The following is a 23,346-nucleotide window of genomic DNA, read 5'->3' on the forward strand; positions in this document are numbered from 1 at the left end:
CGGAGAAAACCCACACGGACTCGGGGAGAACATGCAAACACCACACAGGGAGGGCCGGAGGTGGAATCGAACCCGCACCCTCCTAACTGTGAGGCGGATGTGCCAGTGCCCCACCGAGCCGCCCAATGAAATCAACCATATTAACCATATTAAAGTTATAGTCAGACTTTATTTATTCATAATTCTTTACTGAGTAATTCCAAAGTCTATAATGAGTGGTGCCCAATCTCCGAAGAGTCTATCTTTGTTTGCAAAAGCTGTTTGGAACACATACACAGAGGCCACGGATGATAAAAAAAAAGAAAAAAAGAAAAAAGGACAGCACTGAGTGGCGGAGGGGATACATAAGAGAGTGATCTTTATTTTGTTTCCCCCTTGTGTTTTGCTGTCTAGGTTGTTTTATTTGAAAGTTCCATCACAAAAGTCTTTTTTCTTTTTTAAATATGTGTATTACAATTTACTAGTTTTGTAGCAGTAGTAGTAGTAGTAGTAGTGGTAGTAGTAGGAGTAGTAGTAATAGTAGTAGTAATAGTCAAAGTCAAAGCATAACGTCCTGGCCTTTTGGGCCACGTTGGGTGCCTTGCACTACTCCTCCTGTACTTTAGCGCGATATTCTGACTGTCCGCTGTATGCAAAAAGGTTTACTTGCTCCATTTTCACTCGTTATATTTATTTATTTATTTATTTATTTATTTATTTATTTATTTATTATTCATTGCTCTTATTTATTCATTGTATGTGCCTTCTTGTTTTTACTTTTTGTGTTGTTTACTTGAATGTTTGGTTTGTCCGTGGTTTTGTCACCGTGGGACAGTAGGAAATGAAATTTCTATCTCTGTGTGTTTTGACATGTGAAGAAATTGACAATAAAGCAGACTTTGACTTTAATGGGGAAAATGTAGAATTTTTAGGAAGTGGCAATTTTGGGCATGTTGCCAATCTTTTTCAATTGAATGAGCTGAATGTTGTGAACTTCAAATGTGAAATACTATGTAAATCTGAAATGTTGAATGTGCCATTGGGAATGAATGGTGAATTTCTGGTTGAAAATTTTGAATTTTGTGAAAAACAATTTTTTTTGAGTGACAAAAATAGAAGCGCCCGTGGCATGTATTGGGGGAATACATACGTTGAAGTTGGAACGATGGCCAAAAATGCTGACATCTTCCTGATGCTCTCCTGTTGTACTTGCTCCCTCTAGAGGCAGAGAAAGATTTCACCAGTGAGCACAGCATACTCGGTTGGTTCTTTTAAACACGTGAAATCAAGATTCCATTTTTACGAGAGCCAGACTGTGTATTGTGTGTTTTGCGACTTGAGATATGTATTTTAACCCGTAGTCTGATGGGTGCTTATTGGTGCACATCGCTAAATACACTTTTAGATGTGTTTCCTACTTTGCTTTCTTGAACATACCCCAGTCAGTGAGCACCCCGATATTGCTCAAGGGGAATAATGGCTGCTCAAGAGCCGTCTCCACCATCTTCGCTGGAGGGAAACAAACCAGGCTTCCCAAAGAAAATTTTGGCCAACAACCTGGAGGACAAGCATTTGTGTAATTCTTGCCTGAAAATCCTGCGAAGGCCCTTACAGGCGCAATGTGGACACCGCTTTTGTTCGTTCTGTTTCAACCAAATAGTGAGGTGGGTATCGTGTCATGGTGGCTGAAGGGCTAGCAGTCGTACATTGATTTACAACTGGCTACTGAGCCTTTTTAAAGCATTATTTTAATGCTCCCGTGTGAATTGTCACAGGCAACGAAATACAAGGTAATTGTAATATTCATATTACAAACACATACTCTGAATTCGGCCTACGGACATTGCTCTAATCACAACTTTTATCCTTTTTAAAAGACTCTGAGGATAGCTTGTGTTTCCAACGTTGTCATGTTCACGTTGACCATGATTTTCTATCGTTCGATTATGATAACATCTCTCAGCTAAATTGAATATTCCTGAAGTGTTATTTATTTATTAGTATACTCATCGATTAGCTAGCTGACAAACATTTAAACCTGTTCCAATCATTGAATGAACATTAAAAACAGTGCGTATATAATTGTGCTTTGTTGCATGTACCGTAGCACAGATTTTTGTTTTGTTTTATAAAGCGGCGGTGGTGGGGGGGGGTTATCAACCACAATATCGACTTATTGTCATTGTTGAAAAAGACCTAAAGCAATAATAAGTTAGTCAGCAACATGTTGTAAAAAAGCAAAATAAGCCAAATTAGAAACAGTCACAATGTATATAATATGATTGGTCATTTGTAGTAGAGTGATCAAGTGATATTATCTGAGGTACATACGTATAGTGAATTTCAAGGAAGCTAGTAATTATTAATTTTCGCGGTTCTTGTGCCCCTTATAATCATTTTAATAATTTGTGATGACCTTGTAATCTTAAGTATAAATTATTTATTTCCTGTAACACATTAATCAGTGTTAAATTCTTGTGTACAGTGTTCCCTTAATTATCGCAGGACTTATACATTTCAAAAAGTGACTGCAATAAGGGCAATCAGATAAGTGGACTTCATTATAATTTTTTTAATTTTAAGTTTTTATTTATTTTTTTGAGGTGGGGTTATGTTCCTATTATGCGGTTATGAGCCCCTTTCCATCCCCAAACGGTGCCCTTCCTTCTAAGTACTCGTTAAAATTAATCGATTTAACTCCAAGCTGCAGGCTGTAAGAGGAGCATGCTCTGCCCCCTGGCTGCTTCTTAATTTTACCCCAACATGGCTTTCCTTAACTAGAATGTTGTGGTGCATACCAGTCAAATCCTGATGGGTTGATGCAACTTTGAACCCTTTTTGATGTTATTGTGCTAAAAACAAAAGTTGGTAGCTGCTCATCTTTTTTCCCCGTTATTGTCTTCGTTGCCATCATCGTCTTCTTCGCTCTTTTAAGATTGGAAAGATGATGCACGGCCAGCGGTAACTGGTAACATGGTAACTTACTTTCACTCTGATCAATAACAAACAACAAGGCATGCATTAAACAACTAGGATTGTGTCTTTGACTAAAGAATACAGATTACAGGTAAGATAGTTTTTTTTTTAGACTAAATATTTAACAACCATTTGCCAACGGTTTATCTATCGTCCTTGTACTGCGGGGGGTGATTAAACATTCCCCTCTCCCTGAATGCAACTGTTAACTATCTAGCTTACACGGCTCGACTTGTTTTAAAGTGTCATTCGGTTATTCAGAGTCCACCAAAAACAGTGCCGGGGTTCAATGTCGGTGCTCCAAACGGGGACTTGGTGTGTCAGAACGCATTGCGGGTAAGAATGAGTAAATGTGAGACATTTAGAGTAGTTTTGATAAAGCACCTTATAAGTGCACTCCATTTGCCGTTTACCATTCCTACGCTGTACAATAAATTAAAATAAATGAGTGATACACTAACATCCCCCCAAAAATAATTGAAACAGTGAGACTGCGAAAGGTGAACCACAATAGAGCAAGGGAACACTACAGTATCTGTAAATGTATTGCTATTCACTACCATTGACAAGGTTGATAGGTTTTCTTCTGTTTTGAGGACGCAAATATTTATTCTAATACAATCAATGCACGCAATCATTAATGTGTGACACGTTGAAGGTGGTTTATCAATAACACGGAATATTTACTGGTGGAATAATAATGTGTTGTCATATAGTTCTGGACCTGAGAAATGCAATGCTTGCCTCAAAGAAGACTTATTTGAGGAACCAACCTCGATTCTCAAACAAGGATGCGTAAGTAATCTCTCTATTTCTTACTCTCACTTGTCTATTGATTATAGGGAACTAACATCAAAGTCAAAGTCTGCTATATTGTCAATTTCTTCACGTCAAGACACAAAGAGATTAAAATTGCATTTCCGACTATCCCACGGTGACAAGACATATTACACATTGCATATAAATATATTATATTATATTGGTCCACAGACTTAGATGATGAAATGTTGCAACGATTGATTGGTTGTAAAGAGCAAACAAAACAAAAACTGTGCTTGCTTACTGCTTATGTTTTGCACCTTGCAGATGTATTATGTACTATTATGATCCTTAGGAAAGTGCGTCAAAGTAACACAACCATTATAAATGTAGCCAACAACACACATCAGCCTGCTAATGGACAGGATTCCCTGATGTTCCCTCCAGGCTTTTCCAGACAATGCAGCTCGGAGAGAAGTTGAAGCCTTGGCAGCTGTTTGCCCCAATGAAGGATGCACATGGACAGGGACTATTAAAGATTTTGAGGTATACTGTAAATACAGAAATGTAAAACCCAATTCTTCCTTCACTAAAAATGGGCTCCTTCATAAATTGTTCATAGGGTCACTTACATTTTTGGGGTGGCGCACACAAACCAAGAGCCAATTTTTGAAGGCTCATGAAGTCAGTCGAGTGTGGGCAGTGGTTGCGGTTGTCATTGAGGAAGGCACTGAAGAGCCCCCAATTGCTCCTCATCCTGCATCATCAGTAAAGCTCGTAGTCCCACTGAGAGACAAACACTTGCAAGTGTTTGTGAACATAAAAAATTCTCATCAGGGTTTGTTCAAGGTCACAAACATTTGCCTGTACCGTTTTTGTTGAAAGAGAATTTTGATACTCAACCTTGAGATAACAAAATCCATTAAAACCGTGGGCAAACGTCTGCGACCTTGACCGAATCCTAACTTGAACACAAATTTGTGTTGTTCACAAACACTTGCAAATGTTTGCCCCTCAGTGGGATCAGTGAGTATTTGTGTTTGTGGTGCTGCTGGTGTAAATGCAAAACCATTGAGAGCATTTCTATCTTTAAAGACCCTGCCTCTGAGGTGCTCAGCTGCAAAGATTATAATTTCGTCTTTATTTGAATTTCATAATAAATTCTCAGTCATCCAGTTTTTGATGTCTTTAAGCCACATCTGGAGTTTGGCAAGCTGGTTGGTTTAATTTGTTCTATTATGGTGTTGCCTGCACAACGGTGAAAGTCAAGAATGCTTTCTAATCATAATTCCTAAGGGAATCAAATGTAAAGATCTGAACAATGATGGACCGAGCATCCCTGTGGTACGCCATGGCAAACTTGTACACCCGCAGATTATTTATTATCAATGGATGTTAACTGTAAGTGATCCAACCAGTAGTATTTGAACCAATTTAGGGTCAATGATGTTTCTGTATAAGGATTTTATAATCATCACTGCACTAATCTAACACGGTTCACCAACCTTTTTGAAACTGAGCTACTTCTTAAGTATTATTAATGCAAAAGGCTACCAGTTTCATACAGACTTCTGAAATAAATGTGCTCAGATGCCTTTTCTTAATCGTATATGTTACAATTCATAATTAAGGATATTTGTTTCCATATAGGCACTGATAATGTTGATGATTTCCTAAAGTAATGAGGAAACTGATATATTTCAACATTTTCAAATCGTCATTTAGACAACAGTCCCAGAAAATCACAATTTGTCATTACCCTAAAACTATATTTATACCAGGCCCACAGACTACTGTCTTTCCTTGGGGGTTTACTGGTGCCCAAGGGTCACAATGTTGGTGAGCCTAATCTAAGAGGAAAAATACAGAAACAAGCCCTTTGTCTGACTCAACAAGATAATTGGAAACGTAAGATGCATTCTAAACTGATTGAAAGGCTCTCAATTATTGTTTTTCAAAAATCCAAGTAACCATAAAGTCTTGTCCAGGGTCTAGCCTGAATTCTCCTAGGATATGCATGAAGCAGTAACCCACAACTTCAATGAGACAATTGGTATAGAAAATGCATGGATGACATATAAGTGCATGTTGAAAATAATATTAGCAAAGATAAGCTGTTGAAGCAAACATATAAACATATTTTTAAAAATGTTTGCTGGTGTTTACTTGCTCTTCTATTTCATCCAATATTTCAAATAAAGCATCCCCCTATGCCAGGGGTCGGCAACCCAAAATGTTCAAAGAGCCATATTAACCCCAAAAACAACAACATACCTCTCTGGAGCCACAAAAATCTAAAATCTTTTTATAAGGCAACATAAACTGTCAATACATGAGCTGTATGCCTACTATTAAAATAATTAAGTAGGCTACAAATACAAAGCAATAAAGCGACGCAAAACGTCGTCCCTGGATAGCCAGCGGACTTTGTTGTGCAGCAGGAGATCGGCATATTCGCTGTCAACTTTATTTAGCAATTCACGAAACTGGCGGTGGTTTAATGCTTTTGTGATTATTTTGTTCACAATATGGATGACATGGTTCATTACCGTCATACACTCCGGTGGGAATGTTTACGCACACAGCGCCACTTGGTGCAATATGCAATGGAATGCAAGCAAATTTTGATCCAATGCTTTCTGTCGTAAAGTCCCAACCTTTTGCGACCCTCTCATACACGGTGTGCCGTCTGTAGCGACTGAAATCAGGTGGCCAGTGTGTATCTCTGTCATTTAAACACTCCAGCACAGCCTCACAGATGTCCTCCCCCCGTGTTTGGCCTTTTAGTGGTATCAATTTCTTCTTGCGGCCCTTTAGAGCTCACATACCTGCGTAGCAGAGCTGTCTATTCGATATCGGTCACATCAATTGAGAAAGCTGGAGCTCAATTGATGTCCTTGATTTGCTGATCAGTGATATTGTTTGCCAATTAAATTACCATTTCCTTCACTGTTTTTTTGCGGAGAGAGGAATGTCTTTCATTTTCTGAATGATCTTGGTTTTGTTTTTGAAGTCCGAAAACAGGCACTCTGATATTTTAACGACTGAATCCTTCATGTACTCACAATCGGTGAATGGTTTTCCGGGCTTTATTATCTCCTGGGCTGCAACAAAACTTGCAGCAGAAGTAGAGTTTGGAGATGCAATCCACTTCTTGAAACTGTTTTTTCGTTCCTCAAATTGCACTTTTCCTCTCAGTTCCAACTCGGTGTTCGGCAGCAAATTTAGCATGCTTTCGCTGAAAATGTCACTCCAAATTGCTCTTCTTGTTATATTTGACAACTTCTCATTGCAAATCAAACAATCAGACAATCCTTCAGCATTGGCAATGAAAGCAAATAGTTGAGTCCATTCTTTCTGAAAACCTCTGTTCTCATCAACAATCTTTCTCTTTTTGCCTTTTGAATCCATGGCCCGTCACTGACACACCTGTTTGTTTACAACTCGCCTGTGCTGTGTCGCTTGCTTATGACGCAATTTTGCGCCATTCCGAAATTTGGTATTTTTAATATATTTACAACTACATACATTTTCTACAGCATAAGAATGTTTGTGCATCTTTTTACATTTTCACGCATTTTTGCAAGAGCTACAGGGAGCCGCTACGGGCGTGCTAAAGAGCGCGGCTCTGGAGCCGCGGGTTGCCGACCCCTGCCCTATCCCTATTTAATGATTTTAAAGTATTCATGCTGATTCCCTGCAGGCCTGCCATGAGGGCCACTGTGACTTTGCTATCATCTTGTGCCCTTCCTGCAAAGAGTTGATGAGAGCCAACGAACAGGAACGTCATGATGAGCGAGAATGTCCTGAGAGGACACTCAACTGCAAATACTGCAAAGAACCATTCCTTTTAAAGAACATCAAGGTGAGATGGAGATTTTTTTTTTCTGTAGATGTACTTTTGAAATGTTATGCTATATTAAGATTAAGTTGTTAGAAGCAGTCTCTGTGGATGTAGTCGTTCATGAAAGCAGCGTGGGTTCACATGAGTTTTTATTCAGCAATAATGTGAATGTGAGATCGCTCAGTTTCTATCCAAAATGTAACTGCCTAGTTGACTAGTCCATGTGTCCTCTTTGTTGTTGAGTTGGCAATTGCGTGTTTTGGCATTTTCCCAACACGGACCGCTTGCTGAAATAACCAGGTGGTTGCTAACTGCAGTCATATAGTAGCAGTGCCTCAAACATGTGGAGCTATTTTAATTGACAGGTACAATGATGACTTGCAATATATGCAAGTGTATCCTCAAATATAACAAAAGCAAAAATGCTTTGATCCTATCTGTAAACTCATCCACTAACCCTGTATGTTGAAAAGTCCATCCATCGATTTTCTGTACCGCTTTGTCCCCACGGGGGTCGTGGGTGTGCCCGAGCCTATCCCAGCAGTCTTCGGGCAATTGCTGGTGTAAATTTACCACCTCGGGTCAATTTTAACACCTGCAAAGTGTCTTTATCCAGCCACACTACCCAATGTCAAAATAAGTTGTAGTACAAATATGTAAGATCCGGTAGGTGTCCTATTGAGTAACAAAGTGACACAGTATCAATACAGTTTGCCCAATGTGCTGACACGCTTCATGAGGCCTTATAATGCCATTGCCTTCATTGTGCCACTTTGACAATTGGATTTGCATTTATTCTGTTGGCTGTTCAGATGTTGAGTGGTCATGCAGAGTCATTGGACCACCTTCAAAATTACATGACAGCAAAACTGCCAACGATATACGATATATAATATCAGGGATCAGAATTTTCCGCGGATCCGCAGATTTCAGTGGTTTTTTTTCCGTCAAAAGTATCATTTTCGTGAATCGTGTAAATCTGTTGAGAATTTTTTTATACATATATGGGGGGGGATATATGGAAGCGACGGCATCTTTTGGCACATCTCTAGGCAAAATTAGTTAAGCTGTGAGTACGGAAACCGGCTTGCTTCTGTAAACCTAACTCACTGGCAGCAGTGATGCGACAACATCCACCTTATTTTCGGCAGCATTTTGGCGCTCCTTTCGTCACATCATTTCCACTTGTTAACTGACCCACAACAACTCTTACTGGCTGCGGCACACCAGTGGAACGTTGCTCGCTGTCTGCAAGCCTTCTATTTTTTCCAGACGGCGCGTGCGGATTTTCATGAAGCTAAAGAAATTACACGGCTCAGACAGGAAATTGGGGCGTCGGCATATGAGGTGGATTCGCTATATTTCAATATAAAACGTTCTGCGAACTAGTTCTTTTTTCTTTTAATTCACGAAAACATGACATATCTACAACTTACAGATGGATCCATTCCCGCTAACAACATAGCTTGGCATGAGTCAGGTATTTGAAAGGCAAAACACGAGTTCGAATAAATTAAACCTGATGAAAAAAACACAATTTAAACACAAAACGTGCTTAACCATGGTAGAGGAGCCAAAGTCCCGGAAATAATGTCCCAAAAGTCTATCAGTGTGAACAAAAGGGCTATTGTTTACAAATAGCTCTATTTTACTCTCTTTTTATCACGTGAGCTCAACTCTTCAATGTGCCCTCCCCCCCTCCGTTCCCCATAATCTTATGGTCTCATGGGCGGAAATTCCCGGAGACGCAACGCCGTCAATCGCTGCCGGCGTTGCGCAGAGAAACCATGCCGCAGCCGTTCCGAGCCCGGTTTGAGCGAGAAGTAAATCCGTCTTGTGCCCATAAATCCAAAAGCTTCTCCTGAGAAGAAACTGAAAGCCTATGCCATCCTAGACGATCAAAGCATCAGGTCGCTTGCCAGATCATCAGTATTTGACACGTTCGGTATAACAAAGAACTTTTTTGCCATATAAATTGAGAACCTAAGTTGGTTTGGAGGAAGGAGAGCTTACAACTTCATTTTGGAGCTTGTAAGTCACGTCGAGAGCTCAAAACATCAAGTGTGACATGTTGCCTGACAACAGCAATGAGATTCATCAATGTTGTTGACTCACAAAGTTTTCTTCTGGCAGAAGTAACGGCAACTGTAAACTTTTGTATACTCATCCCTGTCTCATAAGATCCAGACACACATCTCACACTTGCTATCCTCGTCACACAGAAAATTGGATTGCCACCTACCCCTCAAGAAAGCTTTGATAAGAATGACTTAATTGAACATCAGTGGAGGCAGGTGCAACATCTCATGTTTTTGTGCATCACTGGAGAACACAATATCTTCCAACACAACAAAGACGAAGGCCATGGCAATCAGATGCTCTAAATCTACAAAAGGGAGATGATGTTCTGCTAAAAACAATTAAGCCCAATGAAACCATTGGCCCATGGGGCTGGTGGTTGAGACTTTTCTTAGTCAAGATGGACGAGTCAGAAAGGTTGCAATCAAGATCACTTCTAGAGGAGCTTGCAACAACTTTTTAACACCAGTAACATAGCCTGTATATCTATGTAATGGTAACAAGGACATATTGTCAAAGAATTAGAGGTGACAGATTTCAAGCAAACAATTGAAATTTACATTGATCAGCAAATGGATGAGTGATCCTTTTTTGGGGGGAATCCAAAACAAAAAACTCCTTTGACAAAAAGGGTGCAAAGGCAAATGCAACTACTAATCAATAAGTAGTAAAAAAACTCAACAATGACAAGGGTTGTAGTTTTCCCTCTACCAGCAGGAGGCGCTGTGTTTTTATGCTAATTGTGTGAAGGCAAAAGCTGATTCAATCGGTTTCAACTTTGGGATTCCAAAGTATGGGTTACTAAACTTCTCACGATTAAAAAATTTCACTTTTCATTCCCACTAAATTAAATCTCCATTCATCCATCCATTTTCTGTACTGTTTTCCTTCTAATTTCTCTGTTTTTATTTTGACCAATTCAACCCGTTTTAACTTTTAACTGTACATCTTATGTACATCGTATGGACTTACACAGGTGCCACTGCCAGTGTACACACTTTCATTTTTGCCTTAGAGACAGAAAATAACGTGAAAACGCTGCTGAAAAATCTATGTTCAAGTTAGGCTCGCTACAGCGAGAATGATGCGCATACAAATGTACCTGTACTACAAAGACCAAGATTACTTGTGAATAGAGCAGTAGCGTGCGTGGTTAGGAGGTAACCCGATAATGGTTACAAGCTGAGACATTTGGGTAAGAAGAGAGGTAACCCAGGGGTCTTATTTTGATTTTTAAAAACCCAATAAAGGACATGTTTGGGTTTCTCTGCATGTTTACATGTACCGTATTGGCCCGAATATAAGACGACCCCGATTATAAGACAACCCCCTCTTTTTCAAGACTCAAGTTTGAAAAAAGACTTTTTGAACACCAAATGAAATTTTTATACAGAAAATAATTACCGTAACTTTCGGACCATAAGTCACGTTTTTTTTTCTTAGTTTGGGTGGGGGGGCGACTTAAACTGAGGAGCGACTTATATGTGAAAATTGAAAAATAAAAATGAAAATTTTCACAATAAAAAAAACCCTGAAAAACCACGATAAATGAACCGCGATGTAGCAAGGGGTTGCTGTAATTTGAATTTCAAGTGACGTCAGCAGCGAGGCGGTTGTGTACATAATGTACTTTGTTTGTAGGTGACACGGAGGACGAAGAGTTTGAAGAATTTAATGATTTGGAGTGACACAGAGGGTTTGAAAAACTATTATGCCTTTTACGCACGCCCGGTCCTACTCGACGGAGCTCTCTTTCACCTCCGTGGATGGAAGTCGAGGGCCGGCGCTCGGCTGGCCAGCTGTCCGGGGACGGTGGATGGGGCTCGGACATGGCTTCTACGCATGCCCGGTCGTACTCTACGGAGCTTTCTTTCACCTCCGTGGATGGAAGTCTGGGGCCGGCGCTCGGCCGGGTGGCTGTCCGGGGACGGTGAATGGGGCTCGGACATGGCTTTTACGCACGCCTAGTCCTATTCTATGGAGCTCTCTTCCACCTCCGTGGCTGGAAGTTCAGTAGTTGTTGCCGCGTTGAACTATTGTTTTGTTAAATAAAGAGCCGTTTACCAAACCCCCACGTCTTTGCTTGGACTTTGTTAACGCTACAATATGGTTATATACTAGATCTGTGGAATAACGACGAGGCTGATGTCAGGGCCCACGTGCGGCGTTGTTGACAAAGGACGAGGAATTTGATCGATGGATTTAATGATTTGGAGTGACACAGATGGTTTGATAATGTTGTAATATGATAGTTATTTGAAATATACTTTATATATCGTCGTATGGGTCTGTGGAATAATTAGAAATGCAAATCACGACGAGTCCGACGGCGCACGTACGCGACATTGTTTACATAAAGGACGATGGATTGTTTAATGAATTGGAGTGACATAGATGGTTTTATAAACGTGTTATTTATGTAATAGTTATTAGAATAACTGAATGTTACGTCAGGCCTGTTCTCAGCTCTTCGTTTGTGTTTATGTGACGTTAGCATACCTATCGTTTAGCCTGTTGTTGCTCGTTCATGTCTGTTCTTGGTGTTGGATTTTGACAAATACATTTGCAAAAGTGCGACTTATACTCCGGTGCGACTTATATATGTTTTTTTTCACTTTATTGTGCATTTCATGGCTGTTGCGATTTATACTCCGGAGCGACTTATAGTCCAAAAATTACGGTACATCTGAAACAAATGATTGTAACAATATATTCGAAAGAAAAAGCATGTGATTTTGCCTCATTCAAATCATGCAAAAACTGTCTATCACATCTTAATATCTGAACATTTAGATATGTAAACTAAAGTGCAATCACATTTGTAAATGAATGGCTCCTGGTTTTTGAAATGTAAATAAACCAATTTACTGTGATAAAACAACAAAATTACAATAACTGCATTAACCATGAAAGTGAAGTTTAACTGTAACTGTAGTCTTGAAACAAATATGAATAAGGAAAAACATTGCAATAAAATCATGCAAACTGCTACCGCTATTGTTGGGGAGCCTGAGGACTGTATAGAGGGTTGGTTCGGATGGTTATGCTCTTTTCGCCCCCGGGTGTCGGTCAGAACACAGGAGGGAAGACGTGGTTCAATTTTCATTGCTTTACTGAATTATTGGCAAAAGAAATAATAAATAACCATGAATGAAATACTCTCGGCAACACACGAAACATAACATTTGCTGGTGGCCGTTAGTCGCCGTGTCGCTGCGTAACGGCTACTCGTACGATGCGAGGCAAACTTAAAGGAGCGTGCCGGAGCTGTCAATCAAACGGCGCGCACACGAAGCAAACCACGATCGGACAAACAGCACAACAGTGGACAGTAGTAACAATGAAATGTATATACTCTCTTTGTGTCAAAGACGCACACGATGACAGCAACATACTCAGTCGATAGCAGCAACCTTTACCTTACCGCTGCGCACAAGTGAAAATCGGTATTATGTCTAGACCCCGAATATAAGACGACCCCCACTTTTTCAGTCTTGTTTCAATGCAAAAAACATCGTCTTATATTCGGGCCAAAACGGTACTTTAAAAACTTGAATACTGCCAATATTTGGGTTTTAAAAGGGTTGTCTGCATGTAAACGTAATCACTATGGTACCAAATTTTCCTTTTGTGTCAAAATCATTATTTGTTAAATCAATCCCAGAATTGAAAAAAATAGGATCTTTCAATAGAAGCGTACCAAAACCTAATTATTTGTTGACATCTTCAGAGTATTTCTTTCCATCTGTATTAATATTAAAATTAATGAAATCATAGTTGGACTGTAATTAGGATACTATGTCAGGATTCTGATTGAATTGTTCCTTTGTAATTTGTTTTTTAGGCTCATGATGAAATTTGCCCGAAGTACCCAATGATCTGTGAAGGTTGTGCAAAGAAAAAGATACCCAGAGAAAAGGTATCCCAAATATGTTCTTTAAGTGATTTTCTTTCAATTCACAATTCTCATTTACTCTCATTTAGTTGGGGATCTAATTCGACGAAGCAATCTGTAGATCACTAGCTTCTTTATTTTTTTTTGTTTTGCAGTATGTGGACCATATTAAGTTCTGCAGTAAATTTAAAGCACCATGCAGATTTCATGTTGTTGGCTGCGATACGTCTGTAAGTAGACATTTTCATCATAATTTGCTGTGTGTGACACTAGCTAAAGCAACAAATGCTGAATCGTTATTCAACTTAACTTATTGATCTTGTCGTATTAACACACTCGTGATAAGACCATAACAACAGTTTCTTGCCTGTGTATCAGAACTTTCATGATGACGGAAAACCAAGAATTATTCAAGAGTCATTACAGATTGCTGTCAAAATACAAAACATTTTATTTTTTATCTGTTTGTACTACTACTCTGATCTAGACTGACCATGTCGAAACATTGAGATACTTAATTACTGAAGGTTATGCTACTTCAAAGTACAAGATTCAAGGGGATTGAGAAACAATCATTTTACCACCTTACCAATTGTTGACACAGCATGGCAAAGACGACAATATTGTAGCCTCTGCCAAAAAACTGAAAAAGAAATTCAGTATACTCTTTGCTTGTTCATGGTAGAAACCCATAATTAAAAAAACAAAGACCATAATACATAACACTCTTTTTTTCTTTTTCTTGTATAATAATTTACATTTTGGGGCATTTCATGACAATTGACTGCTGCATACCATGTAACACGAGTGACTGTTGTTCGCACATTAGTGAACATTGGACCTTTGGGCTGCTTTTCCTCCCTGACTTAGCAAAGTTGAAAAGTTTGAGTCTGAGCCGTTAATTCCCATTTTCTTGACCTCTGTCTCTGTCTCTCTCTCTCTGTCTCTCTCTCTCTCTCTCTCTCTCTCTGTCTCTCTCTGTCTCTCTCTGTCTCTCTCTGTCTCTCTCTGTCTCTCTGTGTCTCTCTGTGTCTCTGTCTGTCTGTCTGTCTGTCTGTCTCTCTTTCTCTTTCTCTCTTTCTCTCTCTCTTTCTCTCTCTCTTTCTCTCTTTCTCTTTCTCTGTGTTGGAACAATTGAACTGTGGGCCCTCCAAAAGCTGCACCCAGTTATGACTATCCCCAATTATCAAACAATCTCACTGGGACATTGTATCGGGGAAAGTTAAAATGGTTTAAAATGTAATTTTTAATTACATTTTACTTTTTTGTATGGTTCAATGTCTGTAATAAATTGAACATTAATTGTGCATGTATACTCCATGCTTAAAATTCCTTTATTTATTTGCTGTGTGCTTGTAATGTTGTTGTTTTGATTACATATTGTACATCATCATCACGATTATTTTCTGAGGTTGTGTATTCTAAGCGTTACCAACATGGTGCTCATGGGCAGTGGGGAGCGCTCACCTGTGGGCCAGTTTTCAAAATGGTTCACCAGTGAATGGGACATTGTGATTTTCTATGAATGTTGTCGCATTAAACATTTGAAAATGATTTATGAAATTCAAATGTTGCATATGGATATGTACCTCTTTTCTACCTTGTTGAAATTATTGCCATAATCAGTGTGTTTACATAGAAGAATAACATTAACAACAGGAACGTGATTACGTAAAGGTAATTTAAGCAGTTTGGTTATGGCAGAAATGTGTGTCAAATTGGTGGAACTTTGCATGAATCAGTACTCAAGAAATACACTATAGCTTTTGTCACAATAGTTAGTGACCCCTGGTGCTTTTTAACAGTACTGTTTTGTTCTAAACACATTCTAATCTCTTTTCTAATATGCAGGTGGAGAAGGAGAAGATCCATGAACATGAGCGTCAATGTTCGTACGAACACCTTAACCTGCTTCTGCATTTCATCATGGGCATCAAAGTGAGCCTGGAGAGCCTGCAGCCTCAGAGCCTGGAGGTAGCTGGCCACAAGCTACAGGAGCTCCACCAGTCCCTCAGAGATTTAGAACTCAAGATGAGCCAGCTTGGTGGAGGTGGTGCTGCGGCTTCCACCTCCATCACACTACCCAGCACTGTGGGTGCTATCCTGAAGCTGCAGCTCCAAGGTGAAAAGACCAAGGTTGTTGAGTTGAGCCGACGCTGCCAAGAGCTGGAGCTAAAAATCAATACGTTCGAGAACATCGTTTGTGTCCTCAACCGAGAGATGGAACGCTCCTGCACCACCATGGAAGCCTACAATCGGCAACACAGGCTGGACCAAGACAAAATTGAGATTCTCAACAACAAGGTGACAAATGGAACACTGGAAATTTCTTCATACTAGTCAAATAAACTATTGATATTGTCTAGGAAATGTAATTATTGATGTTTGTTAAAGCAGGTATCATTCCCTTTTTGCATGTTTCTCTTCTGTATGTATGACATGACGTTAAAGCAGACAATATCTACTCAACAGTTTTTGTCCTTCAGAGGTACCTGTAATTTCAGGGCCATAACAGAGGCACAGCACACCTCTTTTAAGGGTATTCTGCGACTCACAGTAGGACGTTTTCACACTCACTCACTCTACTTGCCCCGTTGTGTTCAAATCAATTGCCACTAACCAACAAATGTTTTATATATATCACTTCATACCGGTGTAGTTATCTTATTGTGCAAGATGTTATGTCGCTGTGTGAAAACCCACACACTTGATGGATTCGCATTACGGGAACGCACATTGCTGGATTGTGTTTGAAAGGCATTAGTGGCTTTTTTCAAAAGACAAGATATAAAGAGGAATATAGAAACAAATCTCAGCAAACGGATACAATTTTATTTGCATTGAAGTGTATTTTTTTTTTCCACAATTAGTGTTTGATTATTTTTGTTTACTGCTGCAATGGGCTCCAGCACACCCGTGACCCTCATGAGGATAAGCAGTACAGAAGATAAATAAGTGTATGTCATTTATGACTATAAAAAACAACTCAACAAAGAATCTCACAAGAATGATTTAACGTTGTTAATTTCCAAAGTAAAAGCAGATGTCTTATTTTACTAAACACGAAAAGATAAATTTGTCTGCTTTCATGAAGGACAAGAGAGATCAGATAATTATTACATGCGAGAGCCTGAAATAAAGATTTGGAAAATATTGTTAAAAAATGTCTCCAAACGATTACTCAATTATAACGATACGAGATGATTAATTTGAAAACGGTTTGTTTTTGATGAATCAATTACTATATATATATATATATATATATATATATATATATATATATATATATATATATATATATATATATATATATATATATGACAGCTTATTTATGTGTGGTAAAGGTTCGTCAGCTGGAGAGAACTGTGAGTCTGCGGGACTTGTCCATTGTAGAGATGGAGGGCAAAATGAGGGAGATGTCCGCAGCTACATATGATGGGATCTTTGTGTGGAAGATCTGCGATTTTACAAAGAAGAGACAGGACGCTATCGCTGGACGAGCTCCTGCTATGTTCTCTCCTGGTATAATTATCTGATGATTAAAAATTTGTCTTGTCATAAAGACACTGATGAGTTCTTGTAATAACGTATTGTCATGTTTTCCAGCCTTTTATACAAGTAAATATGGCTACAAGATGTGCTTGCGTATCTACCTAAATGGTGACGGGACAGGAAGGGGGACCCATTTATCTTTGTTCTTTGTGGTGATGAGAGGACACAGTGATGCACTCCTTAAGTGGCCTTTTAATCAGAAGGTAAGACTCATAAAAGATAAAAAGTAAAATGTCGTGACCAGTCTATTTCGTAGTTTCATTTATAAAAGAAAATCCAGAATGTACACATTTTGAGGATTACAGTGCTCTTGGTCAAACCTTAAACTTGAATATTTAAGACAGTAAGAGTGAGATCCGGGCTTTCTTGGTAACATTTCTGTGTACAATTATTAGGCAAAAATTAGTGTGCAGAATTACTTTGCAACTAAAGTAAAAATGGAAATTTTCCAATGTCACTTATTTATTATCATTTGTTAAAGTGAAAATAACAAACGACTCAAAATTTACACATTAAAAAAAAAATAAATAAATAAAATCAGTGACCAACATAGCCACCCTTCATCTATCCATGGAGTCTGTCAGCTAGCTTCTTGATCTGTTGTTCATTAACTTTTTGTGCAGCAACAACCAGAGCCTCCCAGACATTGATTATTCTTCAAGGCCTTTTACCAGCGAGCTACCAAGTGGTTTGATGCATGCAATGGAATATTTTCCTGCATGAAAATCATGGTCTTCTTGAAAGATGCACTTACATATTACTGTGCCACTGCTTCTAAAAACTGGAAGTTGGTTAATTTGAATACATTTTTGTTTTAATTTGAGTTAATTTTAAGTGTATATGGAACTCAAAAAGGTCCAGCTCATTTTTAATAATACCAGACCATACCAGTACCCTGTCTCCACCTTGCTGGCGTCCTATTTGAAGTGGGGCTCTGTGGGCGTTACTGATCAGTCATGGGTCCAGTTGGCCCGTCGAGTCACTCTCGTCTCATCAGTCCATAAGATCTGTGAAAGATCAGTCTACTGATATTTCCTGACCAAGTTTTGACGTGTCAACATGAATGTCTTGTTCAGTCGTGGTCAGGTGTCAGCCTTTCGCACCCTGGCCATATCTCTGAGCACTACACACCTGGTGTTTTTGGGCACTCAAGGTAGATTTAAGTTTCGGAATATTGTAGCACTGAGAGAGAACAGGTCCCTGATAGCTTTGTGTTTGAGTCTTCTCAAATCTTTGGCAGTTAATTTGCGTCTTTTTTTTTCCTTACCATGTATATTGCAACATTTGCAATGAAACGTTTATGGTTCTGTGGTCACGCCCCAATATCTTTCATTTGATTTGTTTATTTCAGCAAGTTCATAAACAATGCGCTTAATAGTCATTTCACATTTGTTTGACATGACTTGGTGAAAAGGGAAGCAGAAGGAAATAATTTTGCTTAAACCTTAGCAATTTCAAGAGTGCTGTATCCCTCTGAAAGAATTTTTACAATTTGTTACCTTTCAGAGACAATTACCGTAATTTTCGGACTATAAATTGCTCCGGAGTATAAGTCGCACCAGCCGTAAAATGCACAATGAAGTAAAAAAAAAAACATACATAAGTCGCACCAGAGTATTAGTCGCACTTTTGGGGCAAATTTATTTGTCAAAATCCAACACCAAAAACAGACGTGAACCAGCAACAACAGGCTAAACGATACGGTATGCTAACGTGACATATACACAAACGAGGAACTGAGAACAGGCTTGAGGTAACATTCAGAGTTATTCAAGTAAGTATGACATAAATAATACGTTTATCAAACCATATGTGTCACTCCAATTCATTAAATCCATCGATCGTGCTTTATGTAAACAATGCCGCGTATGCGCCGCATATGCTGACGTCGGACCCGTTGTAAGTTGCATTTCTAATTATTCCACAGACCCATATAACGATATATAAAGTATATTTCAAATAATTATCATATTAAAACAATATTATCAAACCATCTGTGTCACTCCAAATCATTAAATCCGTCAATCAAATTCCTCGTTCTTTATGTCAACAACGCCGCGTGTGCGCTGCAGAGATCTAGTATATAACTATATTGTAGCGTTAACAAAGTACCAGGAAAGACGTGGGTTTGGTAAACGGCTCACATATTATTTTATTTCGGCGGCACAGTGACGCACTGGTTTGCACTTCCATCTCACAGCTCAGAGATGCAGGTTTCGATTCCTGCCTCAGTCTTCCTCTGTGGAAGTTGCATGTTTTCTCCACGCTTCCGTGGGTTTCCTCTGTGTACTCCAGTTTCCTCCCACATGCAAGACAGGCCAATTGACCACTCCAAATTGAAAACTGCCAAATTGAGTGTGTGTGTGTGTGAATGGTTGTTTGTCTGTGTGCCCTGCGATTGGCTGGCCACTAGTTCAGGGTGTCTTCCGCCTACTGCCCGAAGTCAGCTGGGATAGGCTCCAGCACGCCTGCTGTACCGCTGTACAAGGTACCACTGTCTAATAACGCCTCTGATGTTTGTATATTGGAACCGTTGTTTGAAGCAAAATTGCCACATCTGTATCCAGGTCACCCTAATGCTGCTCGACCAGAACAACAGGGAGCACATAATCGATGCTTTCCGGCCTGACATCTCATCCTCATCCTTCCAGAGGCCTGTGAGTGATATGAACATTGCCAGTGGCTGCCCGCTCTTCTGTCCGCTCTCCAAGCTGGAATCTAAAAACACTTACATTCGTGATGACACCATCTTCATCAAGGCCATTGTAGACCTCACTGGGCTCTAGGTTTAAAACAGGCCTTTGCATTACCTCTAAATGCCATTTTTCTTTAGAGTCTGTCAAGTTTCGTTGTCATCTGGCAATATACAGTATAAGAGTTGGAAACGTAACTGTCACTATTTCTCATAGTGTGCCAATCAAAGACAGCGTTTTAAAAACATTAGCACAAATATGATTTACCACTTGCTGAGTCTACCAGTACTTAATCAGTACCGTATTTTCGTGACCATAGGGCGCGCCATAATAAAAGGCGCAGTCTCAGTTACGGGGGCTATTTCTGTATTTAACGTATACATAAGGTGCACCGTTTTATTGGGCGCAGGCATGGTAAAACATACGCTAGCTTAAAACATACGGTAGCATGCATGCGCATTGTTTTAATAATAATAATAATAATAATAAATTATATTTATAACGCACTTTATATTCGGAGGAATCTCAAAGTGCTACATGGCAAGTAAAAACCAAAGCCTTTTAAAAAGGCAGAAGGAACAAAGCTGAGGTCGTTTGTACTTTATTGAAGTATTTAGCAATGTTATTTGATCAATCCTCATCCACAACTCCATCAAAGTCCTCATCTGTGTCCAAAATGAACAGCTCGACAAGTTCTCCAAACATGCTAGATTCTCTCTCCTCATTGTCAGAATCAGTCTCGTTGCCATGCGGCTCCTCAGAAATGATTTTGCGAAAGCCCGAACAACAGTGCGACCACACGTTAGCCCAAGCATCCGCAGTCCATTCACATATTGTGATGTAACTCACCTGACGCTGCCTCACAGTTTTTGTAAAGCTGTGTTCGCCATCTGTCATCCATCGCTCCCATGGCGCTCACAACTTCAATTTGAAAGACTTTATTACACCGATGTCCAATGATTGGAGTTCCTTCGTCAAACCTCACAGAATGATAGCAAGCTCCAAGTTCGTTTGCTGAACTTGGATTTTCGCAGCGGCTGTGAGATGGGCGCGCATGGAGTCACAGATCAACAAGGACGGTAACGCGTGGAAAAAAACATCCGGTCTCTTCACGTACACCTCACTCAGTCATTCTCATTTTCTGATCGTTCATCCAGCCCTTTTGATTTGCCTTATTGATGAATCCAGGTGGAAACCTTTCTTTAGGCAGCGCCTTCCTCTTGAAAAGGTGTCAGTTTCTGACCATGAGCATGGCAAGTTAGCGCAACAGTATAAGCTGACTTCTCGACAGTGTGGTTCAGCGGAATGTCGAAAATAAGCGGTACCTCGTCCATGTTAGTGATATTGTTGCATGTGTTTTATTAGAGCGGAAGATGGACAGCTCATTTTGGAACATAAGGCGCCCATTTTGGAGAAAATGTAAGACTTTTAGGTGCACCTTATGGTCGTGAAAATACAATAACTGGTATTTTTTAATTGACAAATATAAATTAGCTAGTTAATTAAATGAATACTGTGAAATGACATTGGGCCTGCTTCTTGTAGCATAATTGAAGCTCATAATGTTAAGATTCAGCAAAGTCAGAGCAAGATTCACTCACTACAGCTCACATTAACAACTGTTTGTTTCCTCCATCAGATGTGCTGTACATAATTCTCTACCGTAGGATGCAATGACTTTTGATGCATTGAAGACCAAAACAGATACCAACACGTGCTGTTCATTTTTGCCCTCACACTCACAAAAGAATTGCAATGTACAAGTAGCTGCAATAATTTACTTCATTTGCATTTAGGAGTAGTATTCTGTTACCAGTCATCGTTTTCAACACTTGATTGCAGTGATCACTTTGTGGTTGTGGACTTTACTTGAATTCCATGAATTCTGAGTGCAGTAGTCATGAATGTTGTGTAGTTTGTGTAGGCGTTTGTGTGAGCGTGTGTCAGAAAATGAGATTAGTTTTATTTATTCATGATTTTAGCAACAATACTAGTAATCAAGCTGAATTGCCAAATTCCAGCAGATTAATTCATTTTGACAGTTCATATGGTCATATTTTGCCACTTACGTGTATGTACAATGACCATTTTACTAATACAGTAACTACTATATGTACTAACAACTGTTGTTATAACCTGAGGTTATTGTATATCCAAAATGTACGCATACATTAAGGTAATTTGGGACTTCTAGGGATCTTATGTCTTTTACATCCACTACAATAATATTTTAGTGTTTCAGTATGATCTGTCTCAATAAAGGAGTAGGGACTCAATGTTTGATTGACATTAACATCTTACATGTTGCATCATTAAAAGTGTATGTACATAAATGGACATGGACAAACAGTTCTTGTATTATTATTTTTTTACCATTTTAAACTAAAAAAACAACCTCCCAAATAATTAGACATTTTGGAGCCCAACTCTCATTCAAAGTCAGCCGATATACGTAGACTCAGTTGTCAGTTGAATAAAATAATGGCAGTGAAAGAAATCCCGTTCGGCTCTGTGGTAATTATATGGAAAACTTTGAATTTGGATTGCACCATTCATGATCTTTACAGAGCTACTGTATATGAACACATATTCAAATGTAAACACGTGCTATACATCTGCGGTCATTGATGTGCTCAAAAACACACAAAAGCAGTCAATGTGGAGCCAGTTCACGATGTCTCGTACCTTCATGAATGATGTTTCAGTGTGTTGACTGAAAAGGAGTTTGTCAGTTTAAATGAATGCTTGCTGCAGTGTTGGTGTCTGAATCGCTGTCGGATATGATGCTATTAAATGTTCTTTCATTCACCATTGTTTGTGTTTTACTTGCTTCCTATGTTTGTATAATAGTGTGATCACTCTCTATGCGTGAGGAAGGCCTTTATTAAATATCAGATGGTCATAATTACTTTTTAAAAATGATTATTTAGATCCTGCAATTGACAGGCAACCAATCCAGAGTTCACCCGACCTCTCTCCCAAAGTCAGTCGCAGACGGTTCCACCTTACTCATGACCCCAGAAAAGGTTGAATGAATGGAGATATGGAGTAAATCTGACGAGCAATCCAATTAAAAGTTCAAGTTTGTGTTTGTATTTAGACTTTAAAAATCATCATGATATCATCCTATCCACATGAATGTTATACTAATTTGGTTTGTTTGTGCTTACATTACTTGGTAAGTAAGAACAGTTTTTGAATCATTTTCTTGTTTACATTTCCAGATGTATGAACCTTTTGCTCCTGCACAAACATGTGGAGGCTTGAACTGTAAAAGTGATCTGATAGACCTGAGGAAGCTGTTCAAAGTGACAAAAAATATCTAACTGAAGTAATTGTTTTTTGTTGTTTTAATCTTCAATGATCTCCTATTTGCATTAAAAGTGCCTGTATAATTGTGTTTTCTGTTCCACAAACTCACTGAATTGTGAATGTGCTTTTATAACAAATACATTTTGAACAGGTTTTTGTGGATTTTCAATTGTCATTCTTTTACATTATTCTTTGCTGATGTGGCAAAAATTGTTACAACTACAAACTTGAAACATGGATGTAATAAACGATTTTAA

General features: G+C 39.0%; 1 protein-coding gene across 7 annotated transcripts; it reads left to right on the forward strand.

The window, feature by feature from the left end:
- The first annotated feature begins 1,167 nt into the window (after positions 1–1,167).
- On the forward strand, positions 1,168–23,346 carry LOC147057679 (TNF receptor-associated factor 2-like). Of its 7 annotated transcripts, none has more exons than XM_085909920.1 (12): positions 1,168–1,643; positions 3,672–3,750; positions 4,162–4,260; positions 7,418–7,579; positions 13,482–13,556; positions 13,688–13,762; positions 15,384–15,836; positions 16,877–17,054; positions 17,139–17,287; positions 19,498–19,572; positions 19,652–19,741; positions 23,002–23,346. In XM_085909920.1, the coding sequence occupies exons 1-12, from the start codon at positions 1,456–1,458 to the stop codon at positions 23,101–23,103; spliced, it is 1,725 nt and encodes a 574-aa protein (XP_085766046.1). In that variant the 5' UTR covers positions 1,168–1,455; the 3' UTR covers positions 23,104–23,346. The 7 variants fall into 7 exon arrangements, with proteins under 7 accessions (XP_085766046.1, XP_085766051.1, XP_085766050.1 ...); XM_085909925.1 differs by lacking the exon at positions 23,002–23,346 and adding an exon at positions 21,417–22,586; XM_085909924.1 differs by lacking the exon at positions 19,498–19,572.

The sequence above is a fragment of the Syngnathus leptorhynchus genome, chromosome 4 (assembly GCF_054491065.1).
Source record: "Syngnathus leptorhynchus isolate UIUO chromosome 4, UIUO_Slep, whole genome shotgun sequence".
Lineage (NCBI taxonomy): Eukaryota > Metazoa > Chordata > Actinopteri > Syngnathiformes > Syngnathidae > Syngnathus > Syngnathus leptorhynchus.